The following is a 20,827-nucleotide window of genomic DNA, read 5'->3' as shown; positions in this document are numbered from 1 at the left end:
CCTAGATGATCATAGTCGGAGCATTTTTGAAAGCGGGGAGGGAATGGGAGAAAGGTACAAAGCCATCTGCAGCAAGTTTCTTGAAAATCTTTGAGCAAGACGGTATGTAACCATGGATCACAATAGTTTACGACTTAATCTGGAATGGCGTTTTCTGATTAGGTATTTCAAAACACCTGAAAAAACAGGCAGCCAAGACATCGAACCATGGGGAATCACAGGCTGCCTTGTAACATAATCTGGTCAAACCTTGCAACAGATTAAATTTAGTGATTGGTGCTGGCATGGTGGGAAATTAAATGCAGAAGAATGGAAAATACATTATTCATTTACAACCAATAAACATATACAGTAATTTTTTGCAGCTAGCACCTGTCCCTGTGTATCCACGTGTCCGTTGACAATGCAAGCACATTCACACCAACTTTTATGAGAAGAGTTGTTAATTTAGGCACCTTAAAGCAATGTTTTAATTTAGCATAATTTACAGATTTTAGAACCATAGTAAATTATGGTACAGAAAGAGGCCTCTCAGCTCATTGTAAGCATGCACTGCTGCAAAAGAAAAGGAAACCAGTTGCCCATTCTAATCTCATCTTCCAGTACAACGTCCAAAGCCTAACAGATTACAGCTATTGATCCAGATACCTTTTAAGCGAGTTGAGGCCTTCTGAGTCCATCACCAAACCAGGCTGCAAGTTCCAACCAAATTTGGTCTCATGTCCCTCTAGTCCTTTTATCAATCACCTTGAATCTATGCCCTAGTAACTGACCTCTTCACTAAGTGAAACTGGTCTTTCCCATCTACTCTATCTAGGCTTCTCCTAGTTGAGGTGCACAAAATTAGGCCACCCTTCAGGCTCCTCTCATCTAAGGAAAACAGACTCGGCTTATCCAATCCTTCCTTATTGCTGCAATTTTCAAGCTTTGGTAGCATTCTTGTAAATTTCCTTGTATTCTCTCCAAAGCAGTGACTAGAACTGAACAGAAAACGATTGTCATTATGGTTCTGTCATTGTAACCTGACTCAAAATGGCATGTTATGTCAAAAATTAACAAATCCCAGAAAGCTTGAGATTTTCCCTAGAAAGCTCTGTTCTTGGATTCCCTGTAAGCTTGGAATTTTAGAAGCTCAGACTAATGGACTTGTCATCCTTGCAGACTAAAATAAAACTAATAGCATGAATTGTTATAATTTATAACTGGTAGTACCCAGATAGTCACATTAAATCGATTTTCTTTTAAGCTGTTTAAGGATTATTTCATGCCATAACGTATGTCTTATTTGATGCTGGCAGAGAACAAATACGTTGTTTGTCCTTTTGAAGATGTGGAGGATATCATTTGAAAATTTAAAAAACTACTTATCTGACAAGTGAAGGGAACAGCATGATATCTTGAACATCAAAGTCACAAGTAAGTTCCGAAGATCTCCATTGCAAGTGGAGCACACCTGCATTAACTTCTGATACAGGATTCTATTTGGACAATATGCTGTTCTGGACTACTGCCATTTTATTTAAAAACATTAAATAAATGTTATTTGTGAAATTTTGACCATTTTCCCCCTCATTTAATAGATTACAATAAATAAATGTTACAATAAATCATAATGCAGCACTGATGGAGGCCATTTGGCCCATTATGAATGATCAACTCATTCAAAAAGATACTCAGTCACTCCACTGATCTTCCTCCATATCCCAGCACTTTCTTTCCCACCAATCCCCCACCCTCCTTGTAAAGAATTACCAAAGTGAATTGCGTAGATACCACTGAATTTGCTTCCATGTTCTATTATGCGGTCATAACCAACTTGCTTTAGAAAAATGTTTCTGCTTTTTTTTGTCTTTATTTATTCACAGGATGAGGGCATTGCTGGCCAGGCAGCATTTATTGCCGATCCCTAATTGCCAATAGGGCAGTTTGGAGTCAACCACTTTGCTGTGGGCTTGGAGTCACATGCAGGCCAGAGCAGGTAAGGATGGCAGTTTCCTCCCCTAAAGGACATTAGTGAACCAGATGGGTTTTTGTGACAATTGACAACAGATTCACGGTCATCATTAGATTCTTAATTCCAGATATTTTATTGAATTTGAATTCCACTATCTGCCATGGCAGGATTTGAACCCGGAGCCCCAGAACACCATCTGGGTCTCTGGATTAATAGTCCAGTGATAATACCACTAGGTCATCGCCTCCCCTTTGGTTCTTTTCCAAATTCCATATGTTCCACATGGCTCGTTTACCACAGGGCACAATTTCTTCTTTTTTACCCTTGAAAATATTTCAAGTGTTTGACTAGTTCTATCACACTTCCCCTTAAGCTTATTTATCTTGAGTAAAATCATTCTCTATAATTCAAGTCTTTCTTCGCTGGGGCCATTTGTTGTGCAGTTGCATATGGTACTTGTGGATTGGATGTTAGAATTTGATGTTTGTTAAATGATAGGCGGGAAGAGTGCGTGGTCCTTTTAAAAGATGACGTGTTTTTTCTAGGCTTGGAGATTAAAAGAAGTCTTTGAGCAGCAGCAGGCACACAAAGTTTCCGAAATTGAAACATTTGTTCCAAAAGGCAAGCAACCCAGTAAGTAGTTTTCTTTTCTTATTAAGGCAATCAGTTTGAATATCAATCAGTTTAATCCAGGCACTTTGACTCTAAAAACCAATTAAATTTAAATCTGATAGTTTTGACAACGTAGGACTAATCCTATTGTAAGACACTGACAGGTAATCAACGGCATAAAAGAATAGCATACTTGAAAATTGGGGTGAGTGCAAATGCCATCTGTTAGAGTTAATAACCATCCGTCCTAAAGAGAAAATCACTGGCCCTCACAGAACTTTCTAAGTTCTCAGAGTAACCATCATCTGACTAAAGGTACAACGGCATTCTTAGCTAATATTCCTGACACAAGAATTTAACGGAGCAACATGTTCCTGACTGAAGAACAGTGGAGAAGGCACAGAACATTCCGGATGATGTATCCTAGCTGCGATTTCAACAGACTAAGTTTTAAGTTTTTGTTTTAGTAATTTGGCTTATACAAGTGGGTCTTATACTTATTAGAACAGCATATCATTCGAATTTTCTTTAATTTGGGGAATGTGAGTAGTTGACGGAGAATTGTTCAGTTTGTTAGCAGTTCTCTTAATTTGTTCACTGTTAAGAGTTCAATAAATAAATTGTTACTTGTTGATTGTACAGTGACTTCCAGGGGTTTGTTTCATTGAACATCTCCTCTATTACAGATTGTGGGGTGAGAGGCAGGTTATAGCACTTTTCACACTTCCTTTAACAGATTATGGGGCAAGGTGAGCTATGCTGGGTGTTTCGGTTTTAGTTATCAGAGCAGGGTCAATCTCCGCTTCAGAACACATTCTAATAAATCTCCTTTATACTTATTCTTAAAACATATTGCCTAGAATTGAGCATAACAGCCCACTGAGACCTAACCCAACAGAAATTCCTTGATTTTGTTCTTAATGCCATTATTTATAAAGGCAAGGTTCCTGTGTGCCTTATTAATAGAATTTTAAAAACCCAATTCAGCAGTCAGTCCTCCCTTGGTCAGTTTCCAGGATGCCTGCGGTGGAGTAGGCAGCATCCAGGCTCCTGTGCCTGTGCTTGTCCTCATCCTCGCTCTTCCTTTTTTATTTCTTCTTTCCCCCCCTTTTTTTCAGTTTTACTTAGATTTCCCACAAACTTACCTGATAAACTTACCTCTTTGATGGGTCCCAGAGCAGTAGTGGCGTGGCTACAGAGTGGGCCAGACTAGGAAGCCTGGAGCGGGACCCTTGCTTTCACGTGGGGTGGGTCTCTTGCAGCAGCTTGGTTTGGGCTGGTGAAGTCCAGAGCAGAGGCTCTGGTGTGGCATGGTGTGGGCTGGTAAAACACAGAATAGGGAGTGGAATGGAGTTGGCCGGGAAAGGCCAGAGTGAGGACTCTGGTGCAGCTGGCATGGGCTAGTGAACTCAGCGTGAGGATTCTGGCAGTGGCATGGCTTGGGCTGGGAAGCCTGTAGCAGCGAAGAAGGAAAAGTTGGACTCTCTAAATTATTTTTCTTTTTTTTATTTTAAGTTAATGAGAATGGCACCTGTGCATGGCGATAGTAAACACTTTTTGCTGTATTTTGTATCGACAACAAACGTGACAACAAATTATTCAAATGTTAAGCTCCTTACTGAATTTTCTGAGTGTCTTTTACTGAGAAGTTCAAAAATTATGCCCTGTATACCCAAGTCAAAACATTTACCAATTTTATAGCTGCCTAGCAGTTAATGTCTAATCTGAAAGAGGGGATCACCAACATTACGATCTTTGATCTGTATATCCTCGCTTACTATGATCTGCCTGTGCTGTTTGTAAACAAAGCTTTTCACTGTACTCTGGTCCATGTGAGAATAAATCAACACTGTATCACTTCATCAGCAGAGCAATGAATTATTAGCCTAGATTATGTATTCAAGCATCTGAAATAGGGTTACCCTACAACTCAGGAACTTTTAAATTAAATTCTTTACACAGAGGTAACCTCTTCTTAACAGTGCTAAAGTACCCCTCTTTCTCAGGAGCAACTATTTCAAACAACCAGCTTCAGCCAACACTTCTGCAAAAATGGGTATTTTCACTGAAATGCAAAAAAAAATTCCACAACTATGGGAAGTAAAGGAGGAAAGCACAAGACTCCTTGCAGAAATATCTGCACCAGCTATAACTATGAGCATTGTGCCCGATGGAGAATGGCTACTATTGTACCTTTGTTTAAGAAAGGTTTTAAGGAGAAACCAGGAAACTATAGACCTGTGAGTATGACTTTGGTTGTGGGTAAATTATTGGAGGTCATTAAAAAGGACAGGATTTATGGACATCTAGAGAGGCAAAACTTAATTAGGGGTAGTCAGCATAGTTTTGTGTGAGGAAAATTGTGTTTCACAAACTTGATGGAGTTTTTTGAGGAAATTACCAAAAGATTGATGATTACAGGGCAGCAGACATTGATATTTGGATTTTAGCAAAGCCTTTCATAAGGTTCCACATAGTGGACAAGTTAGTAAAGTTAGATCACATGGGATTCAGGGTGAAGTTGCCAATTGGATACGTAATTGGCTTAACAGCAGGAGACAGAGTAATTCATGCTGCAACTGTACAAAACGCTACTGCGGCCTCATTTGGAATATTGCGCGCAGTTCTGGTCGCCCCATTACAGAAAGGATGTGGAAGCATTGGAAAAGGTGCAGAGGAGATTTACCAGGATGTTGCCTGGTCTGGAGCACAGGCCCTATGAAGAAAGGCTGAGGAACTTGGGTCTGTTCTCATTGGAGAGAAGGAGGCTAAGAGGGGATTTAATAGAGACATACAAGATGATCAGAGGATTAGATAGGGTGGACAGTGAGAGTCTTTTTCCGAGGATGATGACTTCAGCTTGTACAAGGGGGCATAGCTACAAATTGAGGGGTGATAGATTTAAGACAGATGTCAGAGGCAGGTTCTTTACTCAGAGAGTGGTAAGGGCAGGAACGCCCTGCCTGCCAATGTAGTTAACTCAGCCACATTAGGGGCATTTAAACAGTCCTTGGATAAGCATATGGATAATGATGGGATAGTGTAGGGGGATGGGCTTAGATTAGTTCACAGGTCGGCGCAACATCGAGGGCCGAAGGGCCTATTCTGCGCTGCACTGTTCTATGTTCTATACTGGTGCAGGGTTGCTTTTCAGACTGGAGGCTTGTGATCAGCTATGTTCCACACGGATTGTTTCTGGGTCTTCTTTTGTTTGTCATTTATATAAATGATTTGGATGAGAATTTAAAAGACATGGTTCGTAAGTTTGCAGATGACACCAAAACTAGTGGCACAGTAGACAGTGAAGAAGGTTTTCTAAGATTACAGAAGGATCTTGATCAAATAGGTAAATAGGCTAAAAATTGGCAGATGAAGTTCAATCTGGATAAATGCGAGGGATTATACTTTGATACAACAAACTAGGATACGGATTATACAATTAATGGTAGGGCTTTGGGTAGTTTTGTAGAACAGAGGGACCGAGGGGTACAGGTACATAAGTCTTTGAAGTCTGAGTCACACATAGACAGTGTGGTTAAAAAAGACATTTGGCATGCTTGTCTTCATTGCTCAGTTCTTTGAGAACAGGAGTTGGGATGTCATGTTGTAGTTGCACAGGACACTGGGGAGGCCTCTTCCAGAATACTGTGTCCAGTTCTGATGGCCCAGTTAAAGGAAAGATATTATCAAGCTAGAGATGGTTCTTTAGAGATTTACCTGGATGTTGCCAGGTATAAAAGGCTTGAGTTATAATGAAAGGCTGATTAGGCTGGGACTTTTTTCACTTGAACGTAGGTGGTTGAGAGGCAACTTGACAGAACTTTATAAAATAATGAGGGATACAAATAAAGTTAATGGTGGTTGTCTTTTCTCTCGGATTGGGGATTTCAAGGCTAGGGGGCACATTTTTGAGGTGGGAGAAGACAGATTTAAAAAAAAACATAAGGAGCAAATTTTTTTTCCAGAGGGTGGTTTGCATTTGGAATGAACCTCCTGAGGAAGTGGTGGATGTGGGTGCAATTACAACTTTTAAAAGACATTTGAATAAGTACATGAATAGGAAAGTTTTAGTGGGATATGGGCCAGGAGCAGGCTGGAGGGACTATTATAGTTTGGAATTATTTTCCTAATGGACTGGTCGGCCTGAAGGGTCTGTTTCCTTGCTGTATGACTCTATGACTCTAATCTTATATTTCAAAGTCTAATATGCTGCACTGTTTAATTTGATCACTTGTAAACTCTCCAAATGTAAAAATACCCTATTATTCTCCTGAAAACCTATCTCTGATTCAGTGTTTCAAAATAAATCACCAGTATTACTTAAAAAATTAATCATTAAACTCATTTAGAGACAGAGAAAATGCAAATGCCACTTGTTCAAAATTCAATAAATTGAGTGGATATATAATTGTATTATATATATAAAATCACACACCTGACATCACGGACTGATTAAGTCCTTGGTAATCCTCATGATTTTATAAACCTCTATAAGGTTACCCTTCAACCTCCCATGCACCAGGGAAGGAGAGTCTTGAACTACCCAGCCTGTCCTTATAACTCAAACCTTCCAATCTTGGTAAAATACTTGTAAATTTTTTTTGCATTCTTTCCAGTTTAATATCATCCTTCCCATAGCAGGGCAACCAGGACCATACACAGTATTCTAAATGTGACCTTGCTATTATCTGTAACATATCGTCCCAACCCCGGTATTCGATGATCCGACTGATGAAGGTGTCTTGACCAGTGAAGGTGGGTGTTGCAGAGTCCGCTGATGTGAGGACCTTTAAAGGAAACATCACTACATACAGACTCATACACTGTACAGGTCTCAGACAGGTCCCTAATCCCTGGCTATCCTTGTTGACTCCCTCTGTGCTTATATGTCCCTGCCCCAGACATAACAGTCCACCTCATTCACACCAAACATTTGGACAAAGAAGTCATAGGAAGAACAAGGATGCTTTAGAATAGGGTGCAATGCTGTCAGCAGGATCCAATGCCCTATATATGCTTTATTCATCTTGTTTCTACATGTTGCACCAGTTTTCACCACAGACATCGAACCATGGCACAACCTGCAGTCTTAAATTTAAATAAGCTGCTGGCACAGTCACATTCATAGGTTACATATACGCTAAAAGAGATGTAGAGTCAGAACAATTACACTTATACACACGTGAGAATTCATATATAGTGCAATGTCACCCTCTCCACTACATCTCTGTGTGATCACTGATTCCGCAGCTGGGACGGGGGGGGGGAGCTTCCTTATCATTCGAGCCTGCTCACCCTGAAGGTTTGCTTGCATGATCCAGGGACACTAGTGTGCAAATGACCTAAATGTGCCAAAGATTTTCTTGCCAGAGGCAGGTGAATCCTCTTTGACTTGAATTTCATAAGGTCGAAGAGGATGAACAGGGAGGTGATTGAGGGCCTGGCCACTTCTGGAATGTCTAATATGAGACTTGAGAGACCTGCATGTAGTCCCTTCTCGAGTTGGGTGCCTCCTGGTGCTACTTCATTGCCTTGTGATGAAGAGGCATTGGGAGGGCTCACCATGTTACCTGTATCCTTATTGCTATGGCTTTGGTCCTGAGCTCCAATGGCTGGAGTAATAAAGTGCAGGTGCGTGCACCCCTCTGGCAGAACCTAAAGCTGCTCGACTGGTTCTACATCGCATCTGCTAATCTGTCTATGGAAGCGGCCAGATGATTGTATGAGAGTCAAGAAAATAATGCTCAACTGGTAATTCCAATTTGCCGTGTTGACACAATTTTTTGTTTTGACCTTTTCTCAGGTTGGGAAGGCATCAAGCCCAAACTGTACACACATTACTTCTGAGCTCAGGGTCACCACTGTGAAGTTGATAGGAAAGTTAAATTTCAGTCCTTATGCTTTTTGAGTGGAATTGTGGGTTGAAAGCCCTAAGAAAAACAGAATAGGTTTGAAAGTCTGTGACGACTGGGGAGCATTTGTCAAGTGAGACTGAAATGTTTGACGCACCTAAAAATACCATTTTTAAATACTATGTCATTGTAGATATTGATTTCATTCAGTCATTGATTATAGGCCTCCATCCTGCAAAGTTGTTACCAACTACACTTACTGCCATTGTCGAAAGGTAGCCATGCATTACAGTACTTTGCACAATTGAGGAAGTGCCATACACATTCAAACGTGCAAAACAATGTGCTGGAAGACTCAGCTGGCATATTTGGGACTGAGATTTAAATGATCAGTGATCTTTAGCTTCACCTATAAAGCGAAAGCCCTGTTGTACATTAAAAATAAATCTATGCACCTGGTAGACTCCATTGACTGACAGACAATCTTCTACGAAGTGGAAATGAACACCATATGATGCTTAAAATAATCCGTCTCACATTTAAGTTTCAAACTACAGGTTTGACAATACCTAGTGTTTGTCTTGATAGCTGGGACCATTGTGGATGCTTGACCATGTTTCTAAAGAAACAGAACTACATATCTCAACATTCATATTTTGTGTGACAGTTTTAAGAGCTTATTAAAATATCATCAGTTTTTGTAAGTTGTAAGGTGTTTTACAACAGATTGATCATTTGAGTGGACCATTTGAAAAGGTTTTAAGGAGGACAGTTATTTTCAGCATAATATGTCTATAGATATTACAGTTTTTATTTAAAAAAACTCAACTGAATTATGTCTATTTTAAAGATATCCTGTTCCAAGTTTCCTTCCCAAGAGGACATACTGAGTAAGTGGCAATGATGGATAAATGTGGAAATGGGCAGAGCATGGATGAGCATAAAATTATGAGAAAGCATAATGGTATAAATGGGCTATTGGTGTTATAAGGGCGAGTGGTGCTTAAGAGGGGCTTGGGAGATAGTTGTGGCATTTAGAGGACATAAGAAGTGTGTTGGAGATTTGGATGATGTCCCAGTGAACTGAGGCAGACATTCTAACCAGCTTTCCTCAGTACCTGCACCCATGCAATGCTGCCTCACAACTCAAGAAACCTCTACCCTGCCCTAGGGAGGGAAATCTGGTGGGTATGAACAGAGGTCTGGAACTTGAGTTTCTGAATCTGAGAAATGGTTCAATCTGCATTTCCCAAGCCCAAGATGAAATTCCAGCTCAAGGTGGGCAATGGCGACTGGGGGTACAGTTATGATTTCATACGGGATTTGAGTATGTCATGAAACTGGGTGCATAAATGTCAAATTACATATTATACTGACAAGTTTCTTTACTCTTTCATGAGATGTGGGTGGTGCTAGTGAAGCCAGCATTTGCTGGCTGTCCCTAATTACTCTTGTTTTGAGTGCTTTGCTGGGCCATATCAGAGGACTGTTAAGAGGCAACTACATTGCTGTGGATCTGGAATCACAGAGAGGGCAAACCAAGTAAGGAGAACAGACTTCCTTCCATGAAGGGCACAGGTAAACCAGATGTGTTTGTACGCGAACTGATAATGGTTTAATTTTAATTTGTTTCATAGTCCAGATATTCCAGCTGCCCCACTGCATTAGTCTGGGGCTTTGGATTACCATTCCAATAACACTACTACTATGCCATATCCCAATCCATAAACTGTGAAGTATTGAATTGGAGAAAGAGTGAGCGATGCATATAAACAGTGCAGAGAAAAACATTAACAAATGTACACTGTTAAAGGAATCTAGCACCAAAAAACAATATGCAAAAATCAATTAGGTAGCTCAAATCCTGGTGTTATGGAGCTACTCAGCTCAACTCAGTGCTTTTTCAACACAATTCACAGGATCCATGTTGAGTTGATAAGTTTATACGTCATTGCCTCATTCATAGAAAACACAGGACAGTTGTGGAAGGTTGTTTTTCTGCCTGGAAGTCTGTAGCCAGTGGTGATCCATAGGACCAGTGCTGGGAACTCTGTTGTTTGTAATATATATAAAAAGGATTTGGATGAAAATGAAGGGCTGATTCGTAAGTTTGCAGACAACACAAAAATTGGTGGAGTTGTGGATAGTGAGGAAGATTGTCAAAGGATACAGCAGGATATAGATCAGTTGAAAAGCTGGTTTGAGAAATGGCATATGGAGTCTAATTCATGCAAGTGTGAGGTGATGTGCTTTGGGGAAGGGAATGTAAGACAAAAGTAGACAGTAAATGGCAGAACCTCTAGAAGTACTCATATTCAGAGGGATCTTGGGGTGCAAGTCCATAGCTTCCTGAAAGTGGCAACACAAGTGGATAAGGTGGTAAAGGAAGGGTACGGCATGCTTGCCTTCATCAGATGGGGCATTGAGTATAAAAGTTGGCAAGTCTTGTTGCAGCTGTATGACACTTTAGTTAAGCCACATTTGGAATGTTGTGCACAATTCTGGACACCAACTACAGGAAGGGTATGGAGGCTTGGAAGAGGGTGCAAAAGAGTTCTACCAGGATGCTTCAGAGACAGTAGAAACTGCAGATGCTGGAGAATCTGAGATAACAAGGTGTAGAGCTGGATGAACTCAGCGGGCCAGGCAGCATCAGAGGAGCAGGAAAATTGACATTTTGGGTCGAGACTCTTCTTCAGAAACCAGGTGCAGGCAGATGGAATTAGTTTAGAATAGCACCAGGATCAGCATAGAAATGGTGGGCTGAAGGACCTGTTCCTGTGCTGTACTGTTCTATGTTTTTTCTAACTAGAAGGCAGTAACAGCACTTTCTCTAAAGGCAGTGAGGGATGGCCAATAAATGCTGGCTCAGCCAGCAATATCCTCATTTCAAAGCAAACAAAACAAAATAAATAATATTTTTAAATCGGTCTATCGTGACTCAAACATATCACACTTGCCACAATATCTGGCAGCAGCAGTGGGTGTTGGTGGAAGGGCAGGTTGTTTAGTGCTTTATTTAAATCTATTTCCGACTGTGAAATTGTGAGCCCAATTTGAAATCAACTGGTGATGGATGGACTTTTTTTGGTGTCAGTAGAATTGACATACATGGAAGATTGGGAAGGAGGACAGCTTTCCCAAACATGTTCAAGACAATATTTTAGATTTAGGTTTTATTGACATGCGTACTCAAGTATGGGGTACAAGAGTACAGTGAAAAGTGTATAATGCTGCCACACGTGGCGCCTTCTTTGACACAAAGTACCTAGGTACCAAATCTTAGTTACAGAAATAGAGAAATAAAGAAATAAGTTAAAAAGTTCAGCACTACTGTCTTCATAGCATTCAAGTAGAAAAATAACGAAATAAAGAAATCATCAGACTCCTCGAATCATAATCTTTGGCCTCCCTGTTATCTTTTTCAATCATAGGCCTTCCTACCTACTGGCTGTGATTGTGGTCTCCTGCCCACCAACTTCCCTTATCTGGGCAAATGCACCCATCCTCCAGCCTGCAGCCAACCATACTTTCTCATAGTCTTGCTGCACACCAGGCTGCCCACATGTACTGTTGCTAGGCTGGAGTCTGAATGACGGCTCGTCAAAACAATTAACCTTATATATTAGAAATATTGAAAAACATTTCTCCCAATTTAATTTTCTTTTTTTTTTAGAAAGATGTAATATGACAACACTCACAAGTGCGCTGCCCATAATGGTACATCAGAAACAATTTAAGGAGTGTATGCATGTGATAGTCATAGAAGAATACTTGTTACACTTGACAAGTAAAACCTTGCTTGTATTGGGCTTTACTTTGCATGTTGGCTCTCATGGTTTGACTTTATGGATCTAAAGATCATACAGTGCTAATTTTTGCCAATATTTTACTTTGTGATATATTTCAATTATCAAATAGTGCTAAAGAACTCCAGTCTAATTTTATTTTGCTAACTGAAATCTTTCAAAAAGCCGGAAAAGCTTTTCCAGCAATTTTGTTTTTGTTCCTGATTTACAGCATCTGCAGTTTTTTCAGTTTTTCTTTCAAAACATCTGCAGCTGGATCTCAATTAGCAGCAATGCACTGCTCATAAAATATTCAAACGCAACTCTCACATTTGACATTCGACTGTGTAGAAGCCATTGTGTACCAATGTGCACAATTTACATGTGGTAAGATGTACTTACATATGGTAAGATGTATTTACATAAACTTTGCAGATGACATCACAGATGAACAACTGGTTTTCACCAGTGCAAACCATTACTGACCTGACTGGGCTGTACATAGCTTCACTAACTTGGCTAGAGACTGGGAGGGGAGGGAGTACACAACCCCACTGATCTAATTAAGGATGGATTAATGGGCTTTGGGGAGGGAATCCGCAATTGGATCCGGCTGCTCTACACCAATGTCATTAGTGCAGTCTCAATCAATGGTTTGGGATCAGAAAACTTCCCAATCAGATCTGGTGTAGACAGGGCTGCCCACTGTCTCCTACCTTGTACTGTAAACAGTCTTTTTTCTGAGTCCATCAGGAAGGATGCAAGCCTGAGAGAGGTGACTACTGCAGGTAGTTGAGGCCTACAAGTCAACGCCTCCCTCTCCATGGATCGTGTCACCGTTTTCTACTTGGATCCTCTATCAGCGTGCGGGCTCATGTGCATCTGTAACCAGTTTGAACTGGCCTCTAGAGCTAAGGTAAATCAAGACAACAGTGAGGCCATATATTCTTTAAATACTTTAAAATCTGGATTTTCTCCTCTTCTTTTGGATAAGTACTTTTAAGATCTGGATATTCTGTTTCAGTTCTGTTTCTATTTTTTTTCTCTTGATTTTTTAAAATTTGGTTGTATTTTGTATTTTCAGATGGCGCCATAGAATGGCGACCTTACACACTTTGCACTGTACTCCTGCATTCCTCTACTTGAGTACACATGACAATAAATCTAATTTAATTCTCTGGAAACTGGGCCAACCATTTCGTTATCCCCGTCACCATCAAGACAGATTACCTGAAGGTGTTAGGAACATGGATCGGAGGGGTCGGGGCATGCATAAAAACTTGGCAGGAGTGTATTCTCAAGGAGCAGCTGAAACTGGGCTTTTGGGAGCATTGGTCTCCATTGCAGGTAAAAGCCTGGTCATCAGGTGTGAGGTACTCTCTCTGTTGTACATGGCACAGGTCTAGCCCATACCCTGTAACTATGCCATTGCAGTCACTTGAGCCACATTCCATTCATCTGGAGGTTTTCAGATGGACTGTGTCTGCAGGGACAGAGTTCTGGATAAATGGTTAACAACATAACCAGTGCCACTCTCATCTTGATAACCATCCTGTGCATAGATCCTCAGTAAATAAACACCAAGTGTCACTACATACTGAGCTTCTACCTGTTCCCAGTGTTGTAAAGAATGGAGCTTGTATTGCACCATTGAACACTCCAAGTAGTTGGACCATTCCATATCACCTGTCCTTCATGGAGAAATTTTCAAAAAACAAAACACCTTTGACCACCAGTCCATCAGGAAGTGGTCAGCATGCAGCATCCTTGAGATCCTACAGGAAAAAGGAGAGAGTAGATCCTGTCAGGTTGTTCCCTGAGCAGACTGTCAGTCATTTAGCAGAATGCCTCATCACCAGAACTTTCCAACAAGCACCAAAACATTGCTTGGCTGGTGGTCAGAAGGGCAGTGCCTGCGAGAGCCTTCAGACATGCCCAGACTCTCTGCGCCACTGCATGCTACCCTTGAAGTGGCTGTGGGGGGTAGAGACTATCATACATCTCCAGCTGGAATGAGCCTTTGCAAAGGAAGTCTGAGGGAGGTACAGTGTTTTTTGTCAAGGTTCATCCTGATCATCCCTGTGACACAGGACTCTGTGCTCTACAATCTATTCCACACGATGCGCTCAAACATCAACTGCGTCTGGTAGACCACCAACTTAGTGAAAGACACTCTTTGGTCTACCCGAAACCTTTTGGTCTTCCAGCAAAAGGAGTGATCTTGATCAAGTCTTGCAGACTGGCACATTCTAAGGTTCAGGACTATGTGCTGAGGGGCGTTGTAAAGATGAATAGCTGCCACCAAGGTTCTTTGTGGCAAGACCACTGTCTAAGGTCTTTCTATTAAAGTTAAATGATATTCCATTTGAAATAACTCCACAAAGGCCAGTATTCCATCACAAATTCACACTTTATTTATATTTGGAGAGTCCTTGACACCGATCCTATTCACGTTGACAGCTGGCTTTGAGGGATGTCTGACAGTCCTGTTCTTATCTGTCAGCCTGATTGGACCAGATTAACAGCCTCAATCAGGGAACTCATGTTCTAGGAGGTCCACCTGACTGACCTTGTTACAATCATGCCACATTCAGTTACTGACCGTCCTGATACCTCAAATGTATGTAAATATAGTTTTCTATAAGAAAGAAATGCCTTGGGACCATTTGTTCTCCATATGTAAAGACCGTACAGAATTGAACCGTTCTAGTGAATATATAAAACATTTTTATGAATAAAGCATATTTTTGAAATAAAAAAGAAACAATTCCACTGACCTATTTAGTGGCGTAGAGGTTAGCAGCTCCACCGACCTGATTGGGGATGGGCAATATAGTTTTGTGTTATCAATAATTTTCACATATCGCGAATTTTATTTTTGGAAAAAAAACCCAGCTAAGGCAGCTGGAAGGAGCAAGGCTTCCAGGCATGTTTGTTTCTAGCCAGTTGCCAGGATTTACAAACCTAAGTAATGTTTCTTTCTCTCTCTCTATCTCGAAAATAATCCAAGAATTTAACAGTAAAATATAACAGCAGAGGCGGTAGTTCACAGATACAAACCATCACTGTTCAATGACATAAGCAGTGGAATCTTCCTAACAGCGTAAAAAGTGTCAGCAAACCAACGACTACTGGAATCTGAGATCAGTGAGGCAGACAAGGTATACATGATTATGTATGTGGCTTAAAAAAAGTTAGATATACTGCTGAAGCTTTTTGTCTAGTACTTATCAGGAAAAAGACAAGAATGCCACATTTCTAGGAATGCAACAGTCTTCACTGGATGAGAAAATGGTGCTGATAGTTGACAAGGTGGCCGATTCATGAAGGAGATACCATGGAGCATGCACCAGGGAAATATTGTCCCCTAATGTCTTTGCTTAATTTAGACACAGGGTCTGTCCTCTGAAGCAGAAAGAATAGTGCAATTTTTTTGTGAATTAAACAAAAAGGTAGGGGTAACAATTCCATGGCAATGCCTTGAACAACCAGAGACCACGCGCTTTCCAACCAGCAGCCTTTCACAGGTAGCAGGAATTGTTGTTCTCTTAGAAATTTGGAATTCTTTCATCTGTCCTGATGAGTGCATTTGAAAAGCTTCATCAGCATGTCTCTTTCTCAGCAATACTTATGTTCCGCAAAACAGGGAAATATGTACATGATCTGTTACTTGGAGAGACAATATACAACTGAAGGAAAACAGTAATCTCAATCCCATTGAGCCACATCAGATTCAAGATTTGTCTGTTTCTGAATAAGGTTTCACAAAAAATATTACCGTAGCAAAATGCATCAGTCACATCAGTATTAAACACTGCCTCCCCAATCTATTATTTGAAATTAATTTTTGATTACACACATTAATCAATGAAGCATGGGTGTTGTTGTAAAGAAAGGTAAAATACTTACTTCATCTATCAGAAATTCTTTACTGAGTCCAAAATCTGTTAGAACCACATGACCATTACTGTCCAAAAGTATATTCTCCAGTTTAATATCTCGATATATAATTCCAAGCTGTGGAAAACACATAGTAAGCAGAAGTTACAGATTTTGAATATCTTTCTCCTCCGTAGCGTTTATAGAACATCAAATCCAATGCATCTACTTTTTCAGAGAGACTTAAACATTTTTAAAAATATTCAAAATTGTTATCAGCTATAAGCTACAGACAGTATTTCTGTACCATACAGTTGTGGAGATATAGAGCACAGAAACAGACCCTTCGGTCCAACTTGTCCATGCCGATCAGATATTCTAAATTAATCAAGTCCCATTTGCCAGAATTTGGTCTATATCCCTTTAAACCCTTCCTACTCACACATCCATCCAGATGCCTTTTAAATGTTGTAATTGTACCAGCCTCCACCACTTCCGCTGGCAGTACCCTCCGTACATGCACCACGCTCTGCATGAAAAAGTTGCCTCTTAGGTCCCTTTTAAATCTTACCCCTTAACCCTATGCCCTTTAGTTTTGGACTCCCCCTACTCTGGGCAAAAGACTTTGACTATTCACCTCATCCGTGCCTTCATATAGCTTCCTTTTCTCTCAAAAGGCCCACTGTCTACTGCACATTATCTTTACTCAGAGAGTAGTAAGGGCATGGAATGCCCTGCCTGCAACAGTAGTAAACTCATTGACTTTAATGGCATTTAAATGGTTATTGGATAAACATATAGATGATAATGGAATAATGTAGGTTAGATGGGCTTCAGATTGGTTTCACAGGTCAGCGCAACATCAAGGGCCGAAGGGCCTGTACTGCGCTGTAGTGTTCAATGTTCTAAGCTCCAAGTACAGACTCAGATACCTCAACTGCTACTCATATGGCAAGCCGTTCATTCCAAGGATCATTCTTGCAAACCTCCTGTGAGCCCTCCACACCCCCAAAGTCAGCACACTCTTCCTTAGATAGGGAGCCCAAAACTCTCTCAATATTCCAAATGCAGATTGACCACAGCCTTATACAACCACAGCAGTACATCCCTACTCTTGTATTCTAGGCGTCGACATGAATGCTAACATTGCATTTGCCTTCTGAACTGCCAAATGAGCCTTCAAGTTAACCTTAAGAGAATTCTTTGTGCTTTAGATTTCCGAAACCTTTTAGAAAACTGTCTTTGCCCCTATTCTCCTTACCAAGGTGCATAACTTCATATTTTCCCACACTGTATTTCATCTATAACTTCTTTGCCACTCTCCTAGCCTGTCCAAATCCTGCAGCATCCGTGCTTCCTTGACACTACTTGTCCTTCCATCTATCTTTGTGTCATCTGAAAATTTAGCAACAATGCATTATATAATAATCAAGTGGCCCCAACACTGAATCTTGCACACCTCTATTGGTCTCCAGCTGTCGTTATTCCTACTCTCTGCTTTCTGCCAGTCACCCAATCATCTATCCTTGCCAGTATGTTGCCCCTAACACCGTGAACTCTTATTTTATTTCACAGCCTCCTGTGCGGCACCTTGTTAAAAGCCTTCTGGAAATCCAAATACATCACGTCAACTGGTTCTCCTTTCTCTAACTTGCTCATTACCTCCTCACAGGATTCTAGCAAATTTCTCAGGCATGACCTCCCCTCGATGAAGCCATACTGAGTCAGGCCTATTTTGCTATGCAATTCCAAGTTCACCGTAACCTCATCCTTAATAATGGACTCTTAAAATCTTACCAACAACGGAGGTCAGGCCAACTAGCGTCTAAGTTCCTGCCTCTGCTTCCCTCCCTTATTAAACAGGGGTGTTACATTAGCCACTTTCTAGTCCTCTAGGACCCTCTCTGACTTCAGTGATTCTTCAAAGATCACCACCACTGTCCCCAAAATCTCCTCAGCTCTCTCCTTCAGAACCCTGGGACATAGTCCCTCTGGTCTGCATGATTTACCCACCTCTGAACTTTTCAGCTTGCCCAGCACCTTCCCCTTAGTGACAGCCACTAATCACTTCAGTCCCCTGACTCTCCCAAAGTTCTGATACGTTACTGGTATCTTTCACTGTGAAGACTGAGGCAAAGTGCCTATTCAGTTCCTCTGCCATTTCTTTGTCCCCCATTACTGCTTAACTAGCACCATTTTCCAGATGTCAAATGTGTACTCTTACAACTTTCTTATCTCCTATATGTCTAAAAATATTCTTAATGATTTTTTAAAATTTTACTAGCTAGCTTAACCTTATATTTCATCTTGTATGCACTTATTGATTTTTTAACTATCCTCTGCTAGTCTTTAAAGACTTCTCAATCCTCTGGCTTTCTGGTAATCTTCACCACATTGTACACTTTTCCTTTTGCTTTTATGCTCTCTCTTTATGCTTTTGTGCTATTCCCCTTGTCAGTCATGGTTGTCTTGACTCCACTTAATTAATTTCTACGTCTGTGGTGTGAATTTCTGCTGTGCACCCCAAATTACCCCTCAGAAACTCCTGCTATTGCTCCTCCATGCTCCTCCCTGCGGGACTCCCTTTCCAATCAACTCTGACCAGCTCATCCCTCAGGTCTTTGTAGCTACCTTTTTACTCCTTCAGCGACAACCACCTTTTGTCAGGACAAAGCACAGACTTCGTAAAATGAAACTCAAAATGGAGTCAAAGCAGCCTGAATTGTTACCATTAGCTTAAATTCGAAGACCAGGTTTAAAAATAAAGTTGTAATTAGAACTACTCAGCTCATTATTTCCACAATTAACTTGTTGCAAGTTCAAATATGTCTCCTTCCACCCATGATGAGCAGGCTGGTAGAGCAAATGCCAGTCAAAATTGGGCATGTAATACAATGAAATTGTTTGGGGTGGATATTTGAATAAGATCTGAGGAAGTAAGTCAGCTGGATTGCACAGGAGTCACCTAGGATCTAAATCAAATGCAAAAATACCAAAAATGCTGGAAGCACAAAGCAGAGTCAGAATTTGTACAGGAAATAATTGTCTTAACATTGCAGACTGTAAATACTCATTACAATTTTAAAATGAACATGAATTTTAAGACAATCGGGACAAAGCATATGGGAATGACAAAGCAGGAAAGAAAGTACTGGTGGAATTGTCTGTAGCCTACTTTGAAGAGACAAAAGAAAACAGACTGAGGTAATCTGTATAACAACAATGGAAAGAAGTATTAAAAGAAATTAATGGCACTAGAGGCTTCCTTTAGTGCTATAATGATTCAACAGAAACAACAGTATGCACCAACTACTAAGGCAGTAAGAGACAATAAAGGAGGGCACAGGCATTGAAAGCTCATGCAAGAACCCTATATTTATACAGTGTCTTATATGTACTTAAAGACATTTGAAAATAAAATGGGAAATTGACAAACAGGGCGAAGTCCACAGCTTTGAAAAACAGGCCAAACAAGCTAAGAAAATACACAACAAGACTTACTGGCTAAAAATTAGGGATTCATTATATTGAAAAAAGGGAAAACGTGGTGCCCTTACTTAAACAAAAGGAGCTTGTGAACCTCATAATTCTATATTCACATCAAGAAATCTTTCAGAAACAATTGCCAAAGACAAATTGGTAGAACATCGAGGAAGATGAAAACTACTTGACAAGACTGAGTAAAAACCGAAAAAACTGTGGATACTGAAAATCAGGAACAAAAACTGAAGTTGCTGGAAAAGCTCAGCAGGTCTGGCAGTACCTGCGAAGAAAGAATTCAGAGTTAACCGGACCCAAAATGTTAACTCTAATTTTTTTTCCGCAAATGCTGCCAGACCTGATGAGTTTTACCAAAAATTCTGTTTTTGCTTTTGATAAGACTGAGCATGGATGTGGAAAAGAAGGTCATTTGTGGCCAAGTTAACAGACACATTTTGACAAAGTGACTAAATGAATTCCTTTGGGATAATTTATGATGTGAAATGCCCATATATAAAGTATTGTTATTAGTGATAAGGGTGAGATTGCCAAAGATAGTTTCTTTCTATTTATGAGATATCTCACACACAAAAAACCCGTTGATAAAATCAGTAAGCACAATGTTGGTTCAATGGATCGAATCTCAGCTAGGTGTTAAAAGGACAAAAATGTGTAAAGGAATTCACTCTGAGACATAAGAATGATAGGCAAGGTCTCTCCCAATCAGTATTAGATTACTGGAAGACGAAGCCAGTAGATTATAGTGCCTTTAACATTGCAGGGCATTTCACTGTAGCATTATTATTTAGTCCCCAGTGATGGAGGTCGTTTACATTAAACAAGCCAAAAAGTCCAAACATTATAGGCTATGGCATGTATGTAAAGTATGCAGTTTTACTCCCCATTTCCCTCAAGACTGTCCTGTGTAAGATACATCAATCTTAGAGTCACTTATACCCACCCACAGGTACGCTGCAGTCCTTTAAAAACTTTAAACTCTTCTCTGTTTCCAGCAATTTTCAGAGATAAAACTTTCATTTGTTATTTCCTGGTTCAGCATGATTCCATCGCTTGTCCCTATTACTTTTCCAGTACTTTCAAGCTAACTTAATGGGTTAATAAAGTGTGGAGCTGGAGGAACACAGCAGGCCAGGCAGCATCAGAGGAACGGGAAAGCTGACTTTTCGGGTCTGGACACTTCTTCAGGCTTCCTGGCATGCGGTGTTCCTCCAGCTCTACACCTTGTTATCTCAGACTCCAGC

The 20,827-nt window shown here is 40.5% G+C and overlaps 1 protein-coding gene across 2 annotated transcripts in view; it reads right to left on the bottom strand.

Annotated features, from left to right (window-relative positions):
- rps6ka5 (ribosomal protein S6 kinase, polypeptide 5) overlaps nucleotides 1–20,827 on the bottom strand; it is a 226,013-nt gene that overhangs the window by 72,924 nt on the left and 132,262 nt on the right. For both annotated transcript variants that reach the window (XM_048537950.2, XM_048537951.2), the window contains exon 5: nucleotides 16,116–16,223. In XM_048537950.2, the coding sequence (XP_048393907.1) occupies nucleotides 16,116–16,223 (108 nt within the window). The remainder of the gene's footprint in view (nucleotides 1–16,115; nucleotides 16,224–20,827) is intronic.

The sequence above is a fragment of the Stegostoma tigrinum genome, chromosome 10 (assembly GCF_030684315.1).
Source record: "Stegostoma tigrinum isolate sSteTig4 chromosome 10, sSteTig4.hap1, whole genome shotgun sequence".
NCBI lineage: Eukaryota > Metazoa > Chordata > Chondrichthyes > Orectolobiformes > Stegostomatidae > Stegostoma > Stegostoma tigrinum.
Note: the sequence above shows the minus strand (reverse complement) of the source record. Positions and strands in the feature narration are given on the sequence as shown.